This window comes from Capsella rubella, unplaced genomic scaffold, assembly GCF_000375325.1.
Source record: "Capsella rubella cultivar Monte Gargano unplaced genomic scaffold, Caprub1_0 scaffold_5, whole genome shotgun sequence".
In the NCBI taxonomy this organism is placed as follows: domain Eukaryota; kingdom Viridiplantae; phylum Streptophyta; class Magnoliopsida; order Brassicales; family Brassicaceae; genus Capsella; species Capsella rubella.
Window position 1 is genome coordinate 2,079,402 of NW_006238919.1, and position 20,580 is coordinate 2,099,981.

General features: G+C 35.6%; 5 protein-coding genes across 5 annotated transcripts; 3 read left to right on the forward strand and 2 right to left on the reverse strand.

The window, feature by feature from the left end:
- Positions 1-2,667: 2,667 nt before the first annotated feature.
- Positions 2,668-5,182, reverse strand: LOC17884668. The gene is made up of 7 exons (XM_006290790.2): positions 4,789-5,182; positions 4,429-4,591; positions 4,084-4,284; positions 3,751-3,996; positions 3,534-3,678; positions 3,208-3,439; positions 2,668-3,104 (listed from the first exon to the last, which is right to left on the reverse strand). Exons 1-7 carry the CDS (start codon positions 5,120-5,122, stop codon positions 2,770-2,772), a joined length of 1,656 nt encoding a protein of 551 aa, XP_006290852.1. The 5' UTR covers positions 5,123-5,182; the 3' UTR covers positions 2,668-2,769.
- Positions 5,183-9,354: 4,172 nt separating this feature from the next.
- Positions 9,355-13,269, forward strand: LOC17887231 (regulation of nuclear pre-mRNA domain-containing protein 1A). The gene is made up of 8 exons (XM_006290862.2): positions 9,355-9,527; positions 9,915-10,031; positions 10,438-10,685; positions 10,794-10,913; positions 11,038-11,206; positions 11,796-11,935; positions 12,017-12,052; positions 12,299-13,269. The coding sequence occupies exons 2-8, from the start codon at positions 9,956-9,958 to the stop codon at positions 13,049-13,051; spliced, it is 1,542 nt and encodes a 513-aa protein (XP_006290924.1). The 5' UTR covers positions 9,355-9,527; positions 9,915-9,955; the 3' UTR covers positions 13,052-13,269.
- A 181-nt stretch (positions 13,270-13,450) lies between these two features.
- LOC17884932 (membrane-anchored ubiquitin-fold protein 4) lies at positions 13,451-15,350 on the forward strand. The gene is made up of 4 exons (XM_006291996.2): positions 13,451-13,698; positions 14,010-14,200; positions 14,733-14,903; positions 15,036-15,350. The coding sequence occupies exons 2-4, from the start codon at positions 14,071-14,073 to the stop codon at positions 15,092-15,094; spliced, it is 360 nt and encodes a 119-aa protein (XP_006292058.1). The 5' UTR covers positions 13,451-13,698; positions 14,010-14,070; the 3' UTR covers positions 15,095-15,350.
- A 1,056-nt stretch (positions 15,351-16,406) lies between these two features.
- Positions 16,407-17,278, forward strand: LOC17886724 (pollen allergen Che a 1). The gene is made up of 2 exons (XM_006291871.2): positions 16,407-16,730; positions 16,817-17,278. The coding sequence occupies exons 1-2, from the start codon at positions 16,547-16,549 to the stop codon at positions 17,155-17,157; spliced, it is 525 nt and encodes a 174-aa protein (XP_006291933.1). The 5' UTR covers positions 16,407-16,546; the 3' UTR covers positions 17,158-17,278.
- Positions 17,279-17,334: 56 nt separating this feature from the next.
- Positions 17,335-20,580, reverse strand: LOC17886466 (actin-related protein 2). Its single transcript, XM_023782499.1, is given in 16 exon segments — positions 17,335-17,578; positions 17,688-17,771; positions 17,864-17,879; positions 17,881-17,928; positions 18,029-18,087; positions 18,183-18,266; positions 18,357-18,425; positions 18,736-18,799; positions 18,897-18,965; positions 19,067-19,170; positions 19,248-19,297; positions 19,422-19,500; positions 19,585-19,656; positions 19,748-19,882; positions 19,979-20,089; positions 20,385-20,580. Coding segments are annotated over 16 exon segments (1,167 nt in total). The 5' UTR covers positions 20,427-20,580; the 3' UTR covers positions 17,335-17,497.

Consider the following 20,580-nt stretch of genomic DNA (forward strand, 5'->3'; position numbering starts at 1 on the left):
CGGGATTGTCCCTCTTCCATTCGCGGGCCCTACTGACACGTGGCGGCCCGCGATTGGTTAATTTTTTTTTTTGTTTTTTTTTTTTAAATTCTGTAAAAAGGAAAAAAAAAAGAAAAAAAAAATTTGGGATCTATATCGGTCCCTCCGATGCACATGTCCTAAGTCTGACTGAGATTTTGTGCAAGTCCCCTGAGGAACTCTCCAATGCTGATCTGGCCGAGGCATATTCTATACTACGTTTTGTGACAAAAGCAGGTTATAAGTTGGCTTGGTTGGAGAAGAAACTGAAAGATTCTGGTGTGACTCGGCTGCAAGAAATTAAGGAAGAGGTGAAAGACTTGAAGGTGAAGTGTGCAGACATAAATGCTCTGCTTGAGTTCTTAGAATGATGTTCGGTGATTAATAGGGAAAAGAGTTGGGATTTAGAGTGCTTTTTAAACTTGGAACATCAAGAGGACTTGGTTATCGTTGTTAAGGTTTCACTATCTTTTATTTACTATTGCACTCTGTTTCTTGATGGAAAAGTAATCATAAATGTTTTGTTGTTTTTATGTCCGAACTAGTCTATTACAGTTGGCTCACAAAGATAGTAAATCTGAATTCATTTTCACTAGTCACTACAATGATGCTCAAGGAAAATCAAAAACACGATCAAGAAGCAGAAGATAACCAAAGGATAACACAAACACATATTTGCGTTGTAACATATATACTTATAAATATTCGCATGTGCACTGACATATCAGAATGTCAAGACTCCTGTAGAGTACCGTAGAACCCATTCAACAGCTCCAAACACATTTGCATGTACGATGACGAGTTTCCTTGCTCTCCGAATATCTCAAACGCAGCAGCTCTCATCTCTTGATGCACTTTCTTGAGGACCTTTTCATTTTCTGATCTTTACTCATCATGCAGCTTTACAAAAAGTCAAACTTAAAAAAAAAAACCAGCTTAAAAGGAAGATAATTTTCTCCTTATAGAATACAATATATGGCGGGGCTCATAACCTAATTGTTGAACAACCAAACATATCTTTGATTGTCAAAAAGTTGCAAAATAACTGGGGACAAACAAAAACATCATATACAACTGCTTAAGATCATGTCCCCAATAGTTTGATGATCATCAAATCGTAATTGCTTCATCAGATTAATCTCTGAATAATTTGTCCGCAAAAAAGGAAAAAAATGGAAAAGAGACAAAACGCAAGATTCGTGTTGTTTTATTATTTTAACAAACAATGTTTGTTTTTACATGTACATAATTATGTTGGGCTTTATTATTGATTTTTTTTTAAGAAAAAACTTAATAATTTGTAGATAAATTCAAAATAAAGACAAACTTATGGCATTGTAATGTATAACATTCTAATATATATGCTATAAAACAGAAAATGACAAAAATAATTACGAAAATAACAAATTTTTTGAGTCAATTTAAATATAGAAGAAGAAAAAAAACATTGAGAAATATATTTTTTCATCTTCAACAATTTTAATTAGGACTCGACGTTGTTGGCTGAGAGCCATGCATGCACTTGCCAGCCCAAGATAAAGCCTCATCCACGACTCTCCTCCTCTCAAGAGAGCAAGTTTTTTTTTCAATACTCCATTCATCTCATTCGATGTCCCTGCCCTCTACATAGCTCCTATTCGTCCTTTGGCCTAGTTTTTCTTATCCTCGATTGAGAGTATTCAATGATGTAATCCAGAGCAGATGTAACTTATACATTTGATCATTTATTGTGTGTGCCTGTAAAACTATAACAACACTAACTGATGAATTCCTCCTTTCGTTACAGGTTCAAACATTAAAGGACAATTAAAAGACATGGAGAAAGAACAAGCAAGCTTAAAAGACATCGAAGCTTGTTTGTTCTTTCTCCATGTCTTTTAAATTTTCCTTCAAGTTTGAACCTGCAATGATAAGATGAATCTATCGGTTAGTGTTGTAATAGGCAGACACAATAAATAATTAATGTATAGGTTACTTCGGTGATCACTGGTCTAATGTTTACACCTTCACATAGACTGATAGACACATAAAGGCCACTTTAAGAGTTCTTTCCAACACTCTTTTCGTGAAAACGCCTTGATAACTAATTTGACCTACAAAACAAGATCAAGAGATTCTAGTTTTGGGGATGACTCTCGATTAAAAGGTGATGATGATAAGGAATTGAGAAGGAATGAGATTTGGGGTCCGAAACAAGAGGGGTTTATATAAAACTAGAGGATTAGAGATAAGATCAGATTTGGATTACAGCTAGCAAAAGGAAATCAAAAGTTTGACTGAAGGGTTTTTGATAAGGTAAGCATAACAAAAGACACGTAATCCATGTCTGCATTATAAATGTTACTTATCTCTCAAGCTCTTAAGGGTAATAATTTGGTAATATCATATGGTATTAAATTTTCTTACAGAAACTTCACCAAATAAAAAAAGTTTTATAGGAAGGTTATCTATGTTTGACTATAAATTTATTATACTATTTATATTTTAATAATTTTTTTTTTTGAACTCTAAATAAACATGCTCTACGTAAAATTTTGAATGGTTATTTCAAAAGATATAAACATATTGTAGAATACAAAAATGTCATGAAATAATGAAGCTTAAAGGTCAATTTGTGTTGACTAGATTTCGGTTTGGATCCGGTTAAAATTTAAGACGAGAAAACAGATTTGCGGAATAAAATATTAAATACCAGTGACTACAGTACAAGTGTAAAACCAAGAGACCTGAAAAAATATTCAAGAAGTCTCACTAAATGATTGTTACAGTGCTTAAGTACTCTTTCTTGGTGCTACAATAAGCATGGAACCGGTCTTCATTAACCGTACCAAACCCGGAAAGCTCAATGCCAAAAGCTGCAAGCCTACGAGTGTCCCTTTGGATGGGCGATTGCCATAAACCGTCCCACCAACCGGGAGGTGCGAGCGGCGTGAAGGCACATTGGTTTGGCTGTTTTGGACAGCTTAACGGTCCAGCGTATCTGTTCCATACATGTCCCCAACCCACCTGGTTTTTCAGACCGTCTGCTAATAAGTTGCTCTGGAAGCTACTCAGGAAAGCAAAGCTCGAGTTGCTCGAACCGTCCTCTGTAAATTAACCAGTTAAAAAACCAGTCAAGTAGTAGTATTAATGACGACTGAGAAATGAAAAGAGACGCAAGTGTTGAGGAAACTAAGGTAAGGTCTTAACTGAGACTATTTGCAGCAGCTAATGCAGCAACCAATTGAGCATATGTGGTCCCGACTCGCCTGTTAGCACCGGATATCACCGCCTGTTGTGCACGGCATGCGAGGAAGAAATCTACAAATGCAACCCATCTCGGTGCAGGACCCCAATCTTTTATTCTGAAATCTAACATTGGCAATCCGCGGCCACGTTGGGAGATGTCACCTCTGAAAAGCTTATAGTCAAAATGTAGAACCTGCAAACCATTGCAACTGTTTTAGTCCGGCAATGAAATTGGAGAATCTATTGGAAAGATTATAGCAAGTGCGAGTTTAATAGATCATTAATACCTCCGCAATTGCGCTGATATTTGTTTTGATAGTTTTCACTACAGATGGTGTGTCAGACACTATAACTACTCTCGGTTTTGATATGCCAAGTCTGTTAATTGCTTTCCCTAGACAGTTTATCGCTGCACGTATAGGTCGAACAGATCTGGAGAAATCATGAAACGGAAGATTAGTAAGCCATCTAGTGAAAAAAAAACATACTTGAGTTGTAACATACTTGCTCATCAACATGCGCATGTGCACTGAAATATCAGGATCTCCAGTCTCCTTTAGAACCCAGTCAACTGCTTCTTTCACATCTTTCGTGGGAGAAATGAGACTCATCATCAATTCTCCAAACACATTTGCTTTTGGTGCTGAGTTTCCTTGCTCTCCAAATAACTCAAATGCAGCAGCTCTCATCTCTGGATGCACATTCTTGAGGAAAAACTGAGCTGCCACAGCGTCTGTAGTGCCCTGAAACCTGAAAACCAAATGTTACGCTTAGTTAATGATTATAACTTCACAAAATGGACAAAAAAGTTGTATCTTTTGTTTCCTTCTCACTGACCATATTATCGGTTCTTCCCATTTCTTCCAATTACTGCATAAGACATTACTCTTAGCCGGCTTCTCGAAATCATCCAATCTCATTACAAGCCGCCTTCTATATTTCTTCACGCAGCCATTTTGTCGCCACAGATGCTTCACTTCAGTCATGGTAAGTGTAGCATTGGAGTAAGCAATGTAATCACCAAAAGGATATCTACCCCTGAGGATCAATAAACAGAGAAAGAAATATAAACAAGACAAATAACACAAACTACAGCAAGCAAAGTAACAGCTCAGGTTCTGAATCAGTTAATATAGTTCCCAAGAAATAGAGAAAAAGGATTGAGAAAGAACCAATATATGCCTGGTCTGGCCAATGATCAAGGATCTGTTCAACATTATGCTCAATGCCGCTGAGGTTAAGATCTTGTACATTTCGTTCCCAAATCCAGCTTCTGCTGTTTTCCCCAGAACATAACCATGTTTACAAAATTGCTCCGGAGGCAGCTCACGAACAGCTGAAGCGCCTGCAAACCACAAGAATCATCTTCATCATCATCATTCATACATACAAGCACTAGTTTTCCAGACATTAATCTAGAGCAAGCGGAATAAAAATACACACTTTGTTAAATCAGAGTAATCGGATTCAAAAAATCTTGCTTTCACTAAACAAGTAACTAGCCAAACACTAACCAATCGATTCAAACACACAATTTCTCACCATTAATTTGAAAATGGCGACGGATAACATCTCTAACTCTGAGACTTTGATCCACGAAACCACCATCGAACTCGCTTCCCATCTCTTCTACCGTCGCACAGAGCCTACCTCCATCGACCTTAGCATCTCCAATCGAAGAGGAGTTGCTCCATCTCGCAGCCTCCTCGGATTCCGAACCGGCGTCGTCGTCGTCGTCATCGATGAAAGACGAGTTAGGATCCACGGAACGGAGAGTGAGCAACAACAAGCCAAAACCGATAAAGAAAATCACAGATGATAAAAGAATCGTTGTCTTCCCGAACAATCGCTTCCGTCTGGATCCACCGCGTTTCATCTCTTCCTCATCGTTTCTTCTCCGTCGTGGGAGCTTTGGATGCGATCGGCACGGCGCCGTTTTTGATACGTTCGTGTCGGTGGCCGTTAAACTACTTCAACGGGTCAATTTTTTAACACTACACTGGGCCTAACTATAGCTATTAAAGTCAAATTTTTAACACTATACTGGGCCTAACTATAGCTATTAAAGGCCCATAACTTATATAGGCTTGGTCTTATGAAGCCATGAATGGTTGTTGGTTTTTAAATAGTTTTTAGATTATGGTTTTTGGTTTTTAACTTTTGGTTTTTGATTTTAGGTTTTTAATTTTGCAATATATATTATTTTTTGGTTTTTTTATATTTTATTAGAAGTGTTGTTAGTATTTTCTTAAAATCTCAAATATGTGGATTTTGGTTTCCATTAAAAATTGTTAAGAAAACAGAAGGGTGTATTCAAAATGGAATTTTAAGAGATTTGAGTTTTATTGAGTTTTTAAATGATTTTGATTATTTTAGGGAAGTTCATATGACTTTTGTAAAATTCTTTCAAATCTCACCAAAAACCATGGGATTTGGATTTCTGTATTTTTAACTAAGGAAATCTATTACCATTCAAGGCACGAGACTTCATAAGCTTAGAGGCATTTTTCTTGTTTTGTGCCCAAGTGGTTCATCTACATCAATAATAATAGGATTGGCTACTAAATAATAAATAGTTTGAGTAGTATATAATCGTATTTTCAAACTCACGTGAATTAGTATATAATTCATGAGAAAATTGTATTCTCTGCCATGAACAGTGTCATTTCTTCTAAGAAATGCCACTTTCATTCCAATCTTCTAAGAAATGCCATAGGATCCACTTTAACTTATTAAAATGTCAATTCTATCCCTCACTCAAACTTTCTCTCTTTTCTTTCATTTTTTCTCATCTGTTTCTTTCTCTTCTTCTTTCATTTTTTCTTTCTTTCTTTCTCTTCTTCTTTCATCTTATCTTTCTTCAACAACAAACAAATTTCTCTACAATTTCGGCAGACTAGTTCCGGCGAACCATTTCTGGTGGACCAGTTCCGGCGGACCAGTTGCAGTTCCGGCGGACCAGTTGCAGTTCCGGTGGACCAGTTCCAGTTCCGGCGGACCAGTTCCAGTTCCAACGGAATATAACCAGTCTCAGTAGACCATATCTGATAGACGAGATATGACAGACCAGTTTCGATGGACCAATTCTGGAGTATCAGATCCGGCAAACCAGTTTCAGTGGATCATATCAGGTGAAGAAGTTACAGCGGACCATAACCAGTTTTGATGGACCAGATCTGGTGGACCAGAATCGGTAGACCAAACTTGTCCATCCTACAGATTTCTTGAAACCACAAGAAATTAAGCAGAAGATAAAACAAATGATGCTTCTATGGAAGATATCATCAATGATCCATCTAGGTATACACTTTCGATCACACATTTGTGCGTTGATGGACTAGATTCGGTGGACTAGATCTGATGTCTGTAATATGTCCATTTTTTGTTTCTTAATTTGTTGTCCATTATACGTATATAGTAAAAGCAAAGAGTATCGGCACAAAAAAAAACTTGTCTATTAATTAATGTCCATAATTGATTTATGTTTTTTTGTCTTCTTTCTTTGAGGGCATTTTTGTCTTTTTATTTTACAATAAAAATGAATATGGCATTTTACAAAATACAAAGTTGAAAGTGGCAGTTTTAAAAGTTTGAGTTTTGAAAGTGGCATTTTACATAAAATTCCCATAATTCATTTTCACAGAAAAACTAAATTCTTTGAATAAAAAAAAAGTATAGATCACTTAACTACGTCACAACATCAATCTTAATTACGCAAGTAGTTTTCAGCAAACTTTTAAGTTTTAGTTTTCGGGAAACTCTTTAGATATTTTTGATTATTTTCTAATAGATATTTTAACAATAAAACAATATTTTATTTTGTATTAGGTTAATCTAAAATTCTCCACTAACTTTTTAGGGGGTGTTATTGGATTCTAACTTATAAAGAATTTGGATGACTCTGCTAAAATCATAGATTGTATGATTTTAAAGGATTGTCTGAGAGTTTTATATAATCTTATTGATTAGTTTTTTTAAAGTCTTGTAGAGTCTCTCAAACAATCTCTGTATTTATAAGATACTTTTCATGACTTTATTTTGTAAAGAAGAGTGTTTAAAATCATAAACCAATAACATAAAATTTTAATTCATTAACAATCAGAGATTCTTTTGTTTTAATTGAATAACACAGAACTTTTAATGACTTTGTAAAACTCTGTATCCAATAATCCCATATTTATGAAGATTTTAAATGACTCTTTACAAATAAATAACTAATAACACCAAACTTTAAAAGAGTTTTGTAAAATCTTGATTGAATAACAATAGATTCTACCTAACATATAAAGTCATTAAAACTCCATATAACTCACAAACCAATAACACCCCCTTATTCTTTAATTAGCGATTTGTAATTGTGAATCTACTAAAACTGCGATCACGGATGCTCTGCAATGACAAATTTTTAAACAGATAACCTAAATTTCTTAACATTCAATGCTAAGTTAGATAAGCCAAATATAATTGTTAATGGGGAATCCAAAGCGCCTCCATTTCACGATAAGAAATCCATCGTAATGCTCATAAAGTCAAGTAATCAGTAAATATTTTAAGGTTCAGTTTTTTCAGTAAGCTTTGTAGGTTCTACTGTAAATGTTGGTAGAAAGAGTTGGTGCCGAAATTTTTTTCACCAAAAAAATTCTATTAACATTTACACAAAAAAGTTATTTGTAAGAAGATTTTAAAAATCACCAAAATAACAATACAATTCTAAATACTGTAACAATTTATAATTCATGAATATCTTTTTTTTTTTTGTCATCCAATGAATACTTAAATCTCAAAATTTTGAAAGTTACAAAAAAACCTATCAACCAATAATTTTCTTAGATGACTTTTTAAATTCAATAATGTTAATGATCATTGCTTAAAAACTTACAGTTGGATGTTTTAAATTTTATGCATTTAATTTTCGTAGACAGTTATAAGCTTTTATATACAGTTGGATGTTTTAAAATTTATGTTGACTCTCGTTACCGATATCTTTTTGATTTACTATAAAGAAGAAACTGCCGATCCATTAATAACTTTGTGTTTTGTTGAGAAACTAACATGTGTTCCTTGAAACATTCATAACATGATTTTTTTTTTTTTTTAATCCTTTGAAATCTCCATTGAAATATAATGCTACGAAAAAGAAGAAACACCATGTATTCCAAAATAGATAACAACTTCTCGTTAAGATAAGATTAAAACTCCAACGCAATCAACTTTCATATAAGTAAATGAAGCTTAATAAAATTATTATTTTGTTGAAAGGTTTTGGAAAAATGCAAAATATCGAAGCAAAAGCTCTTGTTGTTTTATCAACAGCCGCCATCGAAATGTTTTTTTTTTTTTACATCATACAAAATTAGCATTCCAACTTTAGCATTAAGTCAATGCATTTTCAATCTCTAAAGGAATTTTAAAAAATGAATTTTCGTTTTGAATATGTAATATTATCAAAAATCTAGTTAAACTATCTGATAATAAGACTATATCAACAAGATCATAATCTTTGTCCTTAAACACTTCACACTTCACTCACACATATAAATACCTTGTTATCTTCCTACTACTATTTTTTTTTTTTTTTTTGTAACGTATAATATTATTGATAATTAACGAGTTATGTTACATGATAAACCACAAGGAATATAATAATGAAATACAAAGGATTCATTTAAACGCAGTAGGGACTTAACAAAGATGATCTGCTGCTTTGTTACTTGCTCTTATAATTCGAGTAATTAATAATTTGAAACTACATTAATTTATGTGAAAGATAATTGAAAGAAAATCTAGAATACACAACATTAATAATTGATCAATATTTTTTAAATATATCAATAAATTTTTTTTACATATTCCTTACTTTTTATGTTTTTTTTCTTATATGAATTTTCATATGGAAAAATTATGAAATTTTAAAACTGAGATGTATAATTGTGATTTGTGTATTTCAAACCCTATATAAAATAGCATAATTACTATAGTACTATAAACTCATATATAGGATGTCATTATGAAATATATGGGCTTGGGCCCAATAACGAGACCTTAGCCCATAAAGGAATAAAGAAATCCCCTCGGGTGGTTCATCCACATCTAACCACGACGAAGATTATTTCCAACACTTTCCCCCACACTGCAAAAACTTTCTCCGGCGGGTTTTGGAGACATTACCGGAGAACGGCGCCACTTCGTTCACCGTGATTTTCCTATTTCAGTCGTTGACTCCTTCACTGCTTATGTTAAGGATCATCGCAGCAATCCTCTACTTGTGATCGATTCTCTCTGTAATTTCCTCCTCTTCACGCTCCTTGTTTTCGTTTTTTTTTGCTATCTACTGAAATTAGTCTCTTACGCATTAGGGTTTATACGAGTTTCGATGTCTAAAGCCACTATCTTGACTTGTTTATACACTTCCTTGTGTCTTTTGTCTAGTTCTCGCTTAGTCTTATGGAATTACTTGTGCTCGCTAGTGTTTGTGTAGTAGAAAAAATCATGGCTTTTTCCCGTAAGTTGGTGGCTAAAAGAATTGATTTTTACCCCTTTGTGATTCTCAATTTTTTGTAATACTATTCAAATTTTTGACCTTTTTGTTTTTTGTTTTCTTGTCTATTGCTTCGATTGACGGATGACTCTAGGGTTTTGACTTGTTTCCAACTGTTGTTTGTCTACAGATTTGTGAAGGTGCACTGGTTCTTGAGCTGGTGTTGAAATAATGGGTAGTTCATTTAACGCTCAGATTTTAGTTGAGAAGCTTGCCAAGCTCAACAATTCTCAAGCAAGCATAGAGAGTATCCTCGTCTGTGTGTTCTTGTTTCTATATATCGGTTTCTCGTATTCTAGTTTTGGTTGTAGTTTCGTTGGTTTCTGTAATCTTAGGGGTGCTTTGAAAGTACTAGACAGAATTACTATCTTGTTAAGAGTACAGTGGTATAAGATGAAAGTTTTGGTATGTTCTTATCAAGAGAGTATAGTATGATTTCTCCAGATTTCCTCTAAATTCGTTTGGGGGTTGAGGTAGTTTTTACCAATTTTGAGTTTCTTCATTTTGGTGTCTGATATAAATGGAACACATTTAATTCGGAACTCTCTCTTTAATGTACATTAGTTTCCCTTTGCTTATTTACATCTTTTATGTCTTCTTTTGCCCTTGCCTTGTATACGGTTCTGTTGTATCTCTTCCTTGACAGTATACAGCTTTATCACATTGGTGTATCTTTCACATGAACAAGGCGAGACATGTTGTAGAAACATGGGGTAGACAATTTCACTGTGCCCCACGTGATCAACGTGTGGCGTACTTGCACCTTGCGAATGATATCTTGCAAAATAGTAGGCGAAAGGGTTCTGAGTTTGTAGGTGAGTTCTGGAAAGTACTCCCTGAGGCTCTTCGTGATGTGATTGAAAATGGTGATGACTTTGGAAGAAAATCTGCACGTCGATTGGTATGTGAAGTCAACTTTGTATCTACCACTTTTTCGCCGGTTATTGAAATACTTTTAGGACTTTGACATGAGAACTGCATTGCTAATTTTCATTATTTATCTTCCAAGGTTAATATATGGGAAGAAAGGAAAGTCTTTGGATCCCGTGGACAAATTCTCAAAGAAGAACTTCTGGGAAGGCAGCCTGACAATGGAACCAGAAATGGAACTCTTGTGCCGCTTAAGCTAGTAAGTCAGAGTTTATATATAAGTATTTTCTTACGTCATTTGTTAATAAGGTCCACCATTATGTGATCATTTCTACTTTGGAGTTCTTCCGTGATAGCAACATGATCTTTTTTTATTGTTGCAGTCTGTTCAACAGAGACCGGCAAATGGATCTACACTGGAGAAAGTAGTGTCTGCTGTTGAAGTGCTTCACGGCGTTCACTTTGATGAGGATGCAATTGTTGGAAAATGTACTAATGCTGCTGGTTACCTTGAGAAAGCAACAGAAGAGCTTGAGAGAGATCTTAGTTCAGGTATCACTGTCCACTGGCTGCTAACATTGCTGCAAATGTATTGATATACTTTTTTCTTCTTATTACACACCACACAGCTATAGATTTCTACATTCGTTTGCTAACAAACTTCATTCAATTGGTCTCTCTTTCAACACATTCCCTTTGTATCATATCCGTAATCTTTAAAAGTTGCTTAGCAATTTAGTGTTTGGTTTATATGTGATCTTAATACACCACCAGATTTGGATCCTTAATTCCATGATGTTCCTCTCTTGTGTTTTCATATTACTTTTTTTTCGAAATCACCCTTTTCATTTGGTGGCTCTTACCATTTGTGTCCAATCATTTAATGGTGAGAGAACTTACGCTCACCATTATGAAGAGAATCATTTAATGGTGAGAGAAAATAATCCGACACATTTTAGTTAATTTTGGATCCCGAAGAAAGGTCAGAATTGTTGGACTGGCCTATATATTTACTTGTTGTATATATGTTACACTTCTTTACTTTCAGGATAGAGAAAATCCAATTCTTGGTCAAGCATCTGCCTATCTATCATATGAAGTTAGTTTCAGTATCTTACTTCATAAGTGTTGCCTTAAACAGGACACACCCCTGGACCCGCTGTTGTAAAGGAGGTGCAGGGACAGCATGCCATTCTGAGAGACTGCATCGAACAGTTAGGGACAATGGAGACATCCAGAACAAGTCTTATCTCCCACTTGAGAGAGGCTTTACAAGAACAGGTTTCGATTTGTTCAACTGCTTAGAAAAAATCATTTTAATTGCTCCTGCCATATACCTCACTTTTATTTCTTTTTGTCCAGGAACTCAAGCTGGAGCAAGTTCGTAACCATCTTCAGGTTTGTATTTTACTAACAAATGTGATGTCCGCACTTCACACATTATAAATATTTCAGTTCACACAATATGTGAGAACCTTATAGCAGTACTTTTCGCGACTCACGTGTCTACTAATAATTTAGTGAGTTTGGTCAAGGAAGATAGACCCAACTTTGAATAGGGGTCTTCTTGGTTTTTCAAAACAAAAAGTTGCCATGTCTTGATGCTATATTAGTAAAGTGATATTCATTGTGTTATGGTTTCAGATTGCTCGGTTTCAATCAGACCGAACTGGTGATCTCTGCAGACAGCTTCTGGACCATGGTGGTAGTTCGCAGCCTCCTGCTACAGAAAAAGAAGCGTCAAACGGAGCCATCATAGGTTCATCTGCTGCAGCAGCACCACCACAAAGCTTCACACACAGTGATGTAGAACAATCTGCTCCGGTTATGTTTGCTTCAAACCCTACTCAATCAGTTGAAGACCCAAGAAAAACCGCAGCAGCCGCAGTGGTAGCTAAGCTAACTGCATCAACTTCCTCAGCAGAGATGCTCTCCTACGTTCTCTCCTCATTAGCCTCTGAAGGCATCATTGGAAACAACAACGCACCTGCTGTTTCAGAATCTCCATCATCCGTTGATTACCCACCAGAGAAAAGACCCAAGGTTCAAAACCATGACCAGTCCTATATCCCACCGCACCAACAGAATGCTGCAACAACATCCTCCAGCACGCCCCCACCACCACTTCCACCGCCACCACCACCATCGTTCCAGCTTCAACCTCAGTTTTTGCAGCCCTTACAGCCTCCCGGGCCTGTAAACCAGACACCATTCAACTACACCATGGCAACCACACAACAACAACAACAACAACAAGGTCCTTGGGTTCCTGGGCTTACTCCACTCTCAACAACCACCTCTGCTCCATCCGATAATTCATACCAGAAGTTTCAAGGACAAGATGGTTTCTATGGGATTAATTCATCAGTGCCTATGACACCTGTTACCCGGCAGTAGAGTAAATCTGTTTCTATAGGAGTTCGTTCATATAGCAAAGAGCTCACTCTTTTTTTTTCTGGTTTTCTGTGTTAAATATAGTTTCAATGGGATTTTGATTAGGATTTTATGTTCTGAAAGATGTGCTGTGAATGCTTTCTAATTGTGCGTACGCCTAATTAAAGGCTTCTGTAAACATTTAAGAAAAAAAAACAAAATCTTTTACTTTACTGTGGGAAGATTCCATAGCTTCTTCTCTCTGAAATTTACATGGAGGTCAGATTGGACCAAGTTTGTTTTGCTCGTCTTTTAAAAGTCTTTTGGTCAAAACGCCGACAAGTGTTTGTCTTTTGACTAATAAAGAATGATACTTTTCCACATTTTTCTTTGTCTTTTTTATCTTATTTCTCTACTCGTCAGGGATTCCCTGTAACGCGGCAATCCTGACGAAAGAAAAGATATCTCAGAAATTTTTGAGAAGAGCAAATAACAAATAGCTGTATCTTCATAAGCATAAGTTAAGAGATTAGGTCACAATCACAAACCTTTCTTGGGTTTTTCTCCTACCTCTTGCTTCTCCCCTCTCCCAAGAAGCTAACCCTAGCAAACCCAGATAATCAAAAATTTCAACAGACTCGGACATTGGGATTGAGTCTCTCTAGTTTCAGGTAACATGCGTATCTTGTGTTAGCTTTTTCTGACGGTTTCGGAGCTTAGGTCTCTGCGATGAGTTCCAAGTTTTGATTTTTTTTCACGATCTTCTTGTCCTTCTTGCTCCTTTGGTCCAAGTTCTTGATTTGGACTATTTGATCGGTTAAAGTTTGACTATTCTTAATTGATCATTTAATTTGACTGTTCGTTCAATGTTCCTCGCTGAGTATTTTTGTTTTTTGGTCCAAGTTCTTGATTTCGACAATAACTGAAGTTTCATTATTGATCCTTTGTAACTTGGAGAATCTCGTTGTGCTCTTAATTGTAGGTTGGGTTCTTTCTGGTGTAATCTTGTGAGAGTTTTTGTTGTGGGAGAAAGAGAAAATCAAATGCCGGACGAAGAATTGGTAGAACTTAAATTCCGGTTATATGACGGTTCAGATGTTGGCCCCTTTCAGTACTCTCCTACTGCAACAGTCTCAATGCTCAAGGAGAGAATTGTCTCCGAGTGGCCTAAAGGTGAGCACTGAGCAGAGTCTTTTTGTTTGCCTTTTCTCCTCTAATCCGTGAAGAAAGAAGTAAAAATGTGATTTTTAAGTGCTCTTGAATGCTTTAGATTTGGCTTTAGAACGTTTTCTTCATCCATTTTTTTTCAGTTTCTTCAACTGTGGGATTGATAGACAAAGTTCAGACACAAGTCATAGACTTATCATAGGATCTGATCCAATTACTAATCATTCGTCTTAACCTATTGATCTTGTAAAAAGGTTAATCGAGCTTGTGTTTCTATGTTTTAACAGTTTCTTCACTTGTGGCTTGATAGAAAACGATCAGATCAGATATAAGGCATAGGCTTTTGAATTAGTTTGATTGTATTACTAATCACTAGTCTTAAACTACCAAACATATATGTGGTGTCCTTAGAGACTAATTCGGTTCTTATTCTTTCTGCTCTTATGTATTTCACAAAATCTTTCATTTAGTCACATTTACTTTGCTATACTGGTTGACTAATCAGATTTGGGGTTTTGATTGAATGTGATGTCTTTAGACAAGAAGATTGTTCCAAAATCAGCTAGTGACATCAAGTTGATAAATGCTGGCAAGATTTTGGAGAATGGTAAAACTGTTGCACAGTGTAAAGCTCCATTTGATGACCTCCCTAAATCCGTCATCACAATGCATGTTGTCGTGCAACCGTCTCCAACAAAAGCAAGACCAGGTATTGTTCTTTAACACACATCTTGTTCTTATTTCTGTAAATCTTGTTTGGGGAATGAATGCTTTAGAGTTTTCTTGAGCCTAATATCTTGTTTCGTGAGCGTAATATCTTGTTCCTTTTCTTCTCTTGCAGAGAAAAAAATCGATGAGGAAACCCCACAGAGAAGCTGTTGCTCATGTACCATAATGTGAGAAGAACAAGTCCCAAAACAACAAATATGAAAGCGTTAAGTTTTGCTTCTCTATGGTTTATGCTAGAAGACCTTAAAAACTTAAAAACTTAAAACTACCATTTCTGCGCTTCATATTCTATATATTCATCCTCTCAAGTTCAAACAAAGCTTCATCAATGGGATTATAAAGCTGGTTTATTAGAGTTGTTTATCTTCTGATGATGAAAAACTCTTGTTTGGAGCATCCGTTATAAAGATAAAGAGTTTTGTCTTTCTTTCCTTTCCAGAACTAATTCTAGTATCTTTGTAACATATCTTGTGTATGGTTCTGCAAAATCTTTACTACACACCTTAGACCTGTCTTATCTCTATCAGGAACCGCCCAAAAACTGTATCCAAACCAAACACCTCTATTCAGTGATCAGTCCATCATCACATACCAAAGGAAAACAGTACAAAACGTTTGCAATTTGGCTCATTAGTTGCAAGCACTTTGAAAATGTACTATACAATGGTCCATACAACAATAAGAAGACACAAGTGGTGGTGTTACCTTTCTCATCACTTTCCACTTCTAAAAAGCCAAGTTTTTTGGAATGTAGTTTACAAAACTGAAAGCCACAATAAGAAACAAAGAGCATGAGATCTCAATAAATGTCTCACCAAACTTGTCACTGTCCCCTTCACTATCTCCCACTTAATTCTCTCATTTATAACATTCACTTTCACTGAGTGTCTCTCCACTATCTTCTCTCTGCTTCTGCCTTTAATTCTGTTCATCTTCCTCTCATTTATAGTCTTCACTCCAAATGCGCCTTTCTTTGTTCTCCCATCACTTTCTCTCTGATTGTCTTGTAGGGCTAAACAAAATAATCCATTTTACCCCGTTTCCATATGGTATTTTTACTTTAATTCAATCCGAAATTCAGATATTGTATCCGTTTTAAGATAAAGCGAATCACAAATACCAAAAAAAGTTCGGATATACGATCTATTTGCTACATGCATACATCATAGTATAATTTTATATAGTTTATCTTCATTTTTTGTATCTTCAAAATACAAAAAAAAAAAAGAAGAATTTACAAAAACACAAAACTATTATATTTGTAAAGATTCATATTTACATGAAAAGAAAGAAAACATTATTACTCTCTCCGTTTCATATTAAATGTCATTCTATAAACTCTGTTTCATATTAAGTGTCATTCTAAACTTCAAATTTTGTTTCAAAATAAGAGTCTTCGTGTTCACCCTAGTGTTAATTTAACATCAATATAGACACGTTTGTATAACACTCTATATATATATTAAAAAGGAACCTTGAAGCTATTTCAATAGAGTTGTTCCCATCTCTTCTTGTTGAAAGCTAGTTCCCTTTGTTTCTTCTTTCTTCCCACACATATTCTCTCCTATTCTTACACCAACCACATAAACAAATAAACCAAGCTTGAAACTTGTTGTGGTCAAGATGCAGAAGAACTCACTGATAATGTTTTTGTTTATTCTTCTGCAATCTCTGTTCGTAAACTCTCTGTCTCCAAAACATTCATCACCCAAACCAAAACCAGAAGCAGAAATCACTATCATGGGTTTTGTTTACTGCGATGTCTGCTCCAACAACAGTTTCTCCAAACACAGTTACTTCATGTCAGGTAATTCAAGAACACACAAACTCACAAAGAAGATCTCTTTAACTAATGCTCTTCAAGAGCTTTGTTTCTAACGTTTCTTGACACAGGTGTGGAAGTGAGAATTGTCTGCAGATTCAAAGCAGCTTCGTCAACAACGAGTGAAACTGTAACATTCTCTGCAAACAGAACCACCAACGAGTACGGACTGTACAAAGTAGCCATAACTTCTCTAGATTGTGCCAACGTGGACAATCTCGCAAGTTCTTGTCAAGCGAGTTTGGTCGGAAGGAAAAACTTCTCGGATTCTTCTTGCAACATTCCTGGTTATAGAACCACAACGGATCAGGTCTTGTTTAAGTCTCAACGTTCTAATTCTTGTGTTTATGGATTCAATTCTTTGAATTTCAGACCATTCAAGAGGAATCTTGACTTGTGTGGCAAGAAATAGACTCTGTTTTAAAACTACACTACCATATCTTTCACTGTTATCACTTCTGTTTGCTTCTACTCAGAGATATGTCTTCGTATGTTGTCGACTTTGGTTATTACACAAGATTTTTGTTTCTGTGTCCGCCACATCTGTTTTAACTATTAGTATGAAAATAAATAAGATGGGGATATGTGCTTTGGAAAAAAAAAAGGGATCTCTGATTAACCAATAGCACTCAAACTTTGAAACCTTAAGTACTGAAACGTTAAAGATCGGCTATGTTCACAAATGCAACTAAATCATCCGATTATAAAAAAAAGAAAAAAGTAAAACCTTGAGTTTTGGTTTATAAAGTTTTTTAAGCTTGTCCCATCTTGTTTAAACAATTGATTCCTTCTTCCATATAGTCCTCTCTATTGATCCAGAACTCTGGTGCATCCTGAAACATTAACCATTCATAGAATCCAAATTCCTTTAGCATCATCATTTCGAAGACTAAAATTCAGATTTCGTGTGGCAAAAGAGAGAAAGCATTGAACTTTTGTTACCTTCATGATTCCTGCAAGAACAGCTCCTCCTAGGTATACCATGTGTTTCCTTCTCGGTGGATCTTCAATCCGCAATCTGAGTTTCTGATTGATAAAGAGACAGAAATAAAATGTTAAACCGGTTAAACCCGTGATAATGACTAACAAATGATCATGAAGTTATCAGGATATGTTACCTTCAAGCCATCTTGTTCCTTTAAGAACTGTATCGAGATACCGATCCTGGATTTCTTTCTCAAGACTGAAACAAAAACAAAAGAAAATTGAGCACAGAGGACATTACAACATAAAACCATGAAGTTCTTCTTATTGGATTATGATAAACAAAAAACTATACGAACCGGCTAGGTAATCCTGGGTACATGGTGCTTCCTCCGCTTAAAACTATGTGTTGGTAGAGCTGTGAAAGAAAGAGTAAAGGGTTTAAGCAAAATTATTGATTTGATTTTGATCTTTCTTTTGCAATACGAAGCAAGCGTAAGAGGCAAAACATACCATCATGCGGTTATCAATATCCATTTCTTGAATACAGCGGAACACCATGTCTGCCATTCCATCACCTTCGACATCAATGAGTTCCTGTAAAAAGATTTCGTTTTGAGATCAGCCTCAAGATTCTTGGAGGGCTGAAAATATTCAGAAACAGAAAATTAGCAAAGTAGAGTTTACCGGTGTAAAAAGAGCTTCAGGTGCTTGGAATCTTTCCGTGCCAACCTTGATGACCCTCCCATCTGGAAGCTGATCACAGCACAGAAATACAACAGATTAGTAGTCCAGAAATAATTATCTGGATGATAATATCAGCTTTTGAGGCTGCAATTGACATAAGTATGAAACGTTATCGACTATCGGATAAGAGAGAACCAAATAACAAACGAGATGGCATGAAAACAACTGTGATAAAAAAAAAAAGATGGAAATAATCTTCAACTTTCTTTACAGACTCGAGTATGCTAAGAATTTGCTATCTTGTTTGGTTCTTGGTTCTAGTTTCCCTAGAAATTTTGATATTTTTATTCCTGACAGGTTCATAGAATAGAGAACTTACAGTATAATTCTTAACAAGGATGGTTGTCTCGAGCCCAAGTTGAGACTCTCTCTTGTAATCATAGCTGCAAACAAAGACAAAACAAATAGTTTATAGTCCTAGTCTTGTAATGCATTACTACTAAGATATAAGAGTAAATCACTCAAAAGGTCTTTGCATGCCTTATATAACAGAGCTTCTCTTTAATTTCTCTAACTGTCTCAAAATCAGCCGTCTTATTCATCGCGTATCTGTTGAACAAACAATTTTAAATATTTAGATAGAACATCTCAAAAGATCATCAAAATGTTAATTAGGCTTCAAAATGTGAGTCTATGAATCAGTTTCTCACCCTCGTCGAGAAAGTAGATCAACGAGATATGCTGTTATGTGTCTGCCAGCGACATTCATTCTTTTGGTAAGATGAGGGAAAGAGTAGCCATCAACCACGGGAACCTAAGATGTGAGGCAGAGACTGTTAAGTGCTCTATTAGATAAACTCAATCTCAATATTATAGAGTTCTGTAGCTTACCACATGAGTAACACCATCACCAGAATCAATAACCAAACCAGTTAGCAAACCTGAAATCGATAGTTCAACACAGGAAGAAAAATATCAAAGAAGTGCGTAAAAATCCTTTTCACAGGTGAGTCGGTTATATACACACGAAAGAAAATCTAAACCTTCAATAATCTCCATAAGCACCTTGAGCATACAGAGTTAAAACTGCTTGGATTTGAATGAAAACGCCAGCGAAATTGTATTTCTCAAACATTGTCTCAATCTGTTTCACAACATAAACGAGTCACTCCAACAACCATCAAAGCAATTAACGATTTTCTCGATCAAAGACTTGACATAACCATACCATTTTTTCACGATTCTTTGATGGATTAAGAGGTGGATCCGTGAGCAATATCTTACAATCTGATGGATTGATCTGTTAATCACACAATAAGGTTTAAGAGCTAAGTCAAGAAACATGGAACAGGAAAACCAAATTTCCAGAAGAATCAGGAGAAGAAATTTACTTTCAATTCTTTATAGAAAGCATGATCCCAAACATGTTCCATATCATCCCAATTCTGCACAATACCATTGTGGACAGGATAATTTATATCCAATTGATGTCGAAGCTCAGCGCAAGTCTCCCCAACAACTATATCCTAAAATGAAACAAAACAAAACGTATATGAAATCAAACTACACATATCAGCTCAGTCAAAAGGATATCAAATGTTATAAGTCACATATGGACAAACCTTGACTTGCTGCTCCATGAGTGATTCTTCATACCGAAGCAACGGTCTTCCCACGACACAGGGGAAAACAGACGTTGGGAAATTCTCTCCAGCAAATCCACATTTCACATACTGAAAAATTTAGCAAAAAAGACTCATGAACATGAGCTTGCCACATTTAACATGGATTTGTTTCGATTTCAATAAAAATACGATCTTATACACTCGTAAGACATGAAAGATTTCAAATTTTGCAACTTTAAGACAACTAGATCCTTAACAACACCAAAGAAGACGAAAAGGTAAGATTTTTAACGAAACCCAGACAACAAATGGAATGATTGATCAGATTCAACTAAAGATCGGACTCTGAAACAACAGCAAGAGATATATATATATATATAAGAGAAAGAGAGAAGAAGCTTACGCCGGTGCCGTTGTCGCAAACGACGACGTTTTTGTTGTCCATTCTCCTCCGATTTCAATAAAATTTTCAGATTTTGATCGAATAAATCGGATTTCGTCGACCTCAGGGAATAAAGACTTATCTTTGAATCGAAGCGAAGAATCACTCTTCTCTACTTTGTTCCGGTCACTGGTCGCGATCGAGAAAACAAAATTGC

What these genes read in the sequence shown, in the direction of transcription:
- LOC17886724 (XM_006291871.2), top strand. Translation starts at nt 16,547, where the DNA reads ATGCAGAAGAACTCACTGATAATGTTTTTGTTTATTCTTCTGCAATCT. An exon ending in ACACAGTTACTTCATGTCAG is followed by an intron (nt 16,731 to 16,816) that starts GTAATTCAAGAA and finishes TTCTTGACACAG; the next exon opens with GTGTGGAAGTGAGAATTGTC.
- LOC17884668 (XM_006290790.2), bottom strand. Translation starts at nt 5,122, where the DNA reads ATGAAACGCGGTGGATCCAGACGGAAGCGATTGTTCGGGAAGACAACG. An exon ending in TGGGAAGAACCGATAATATG is followed by an intron (nt 3,997 to 4,083) that starts GTCAGTGAGAAG and finishes TTTGGTTTTCAG; the next exon opens with GTTTCAGGGCACTACAGACG. An exon ending in ATGCGCATGTTGATGAGCAA is followed by an intron (nt 3,679 to 3,750) that starts GTATGTTACAAC and finishes TGATTTCTCCAG; the next exon opens with ATCTGTTCGACCTATACGTG.
- LOC17887231 (XM_006290862.2), top strand. Translation starts at nt 9,956, where the DNA reads ATGGGTAGTTCATTTAACGCTCAGATTTTAGTTGAGAAGCTTGCCAAG. An exon ending in GAAAATCTGCACGTCGATTG is followed by an intron (nt 10,686 to 10,793) that starts GTATGTGAAGTC and finishes TTATCTTCCAAG; the next exon opens with GTTAATATATGGGAAGAAAG. An exon ending in GAGAGGCTTTACAAGAACAG is followed by an intron (nt 11,936 to 12,016) that starts GTTTCGATTTGT and finishes CTTTTTGTCCAG; the next exon opens with GAACTCAAGCTGGAGCAAGT.
- LOC17884932 (XM_006291996.2), top strand. Translation starts at nt 14,071, where the DNA reads ATGCCGGACGAAGAATTGGTAGAACTTAAATTCCGGTTATATGACGGT. An exon ending in TGTCTCCGAGTGGCCTAAAG is followed by an intron (nt 14,201 to 14,732) that starts GTGAGCACTGAG and finishes TGATGTCTTTAG; the next exon opens with ACAAGAAGATTGTTCCAAAA. An exon ending in TCCAACAAAAGCAAGACCAG is followed by an intron (nt 14,904 to 15,035) that starts GTATTGTTCTTT and finishes CTTCTCTTGCAG; the next exon opens with AGAAAAAAATCGATGAGGAA.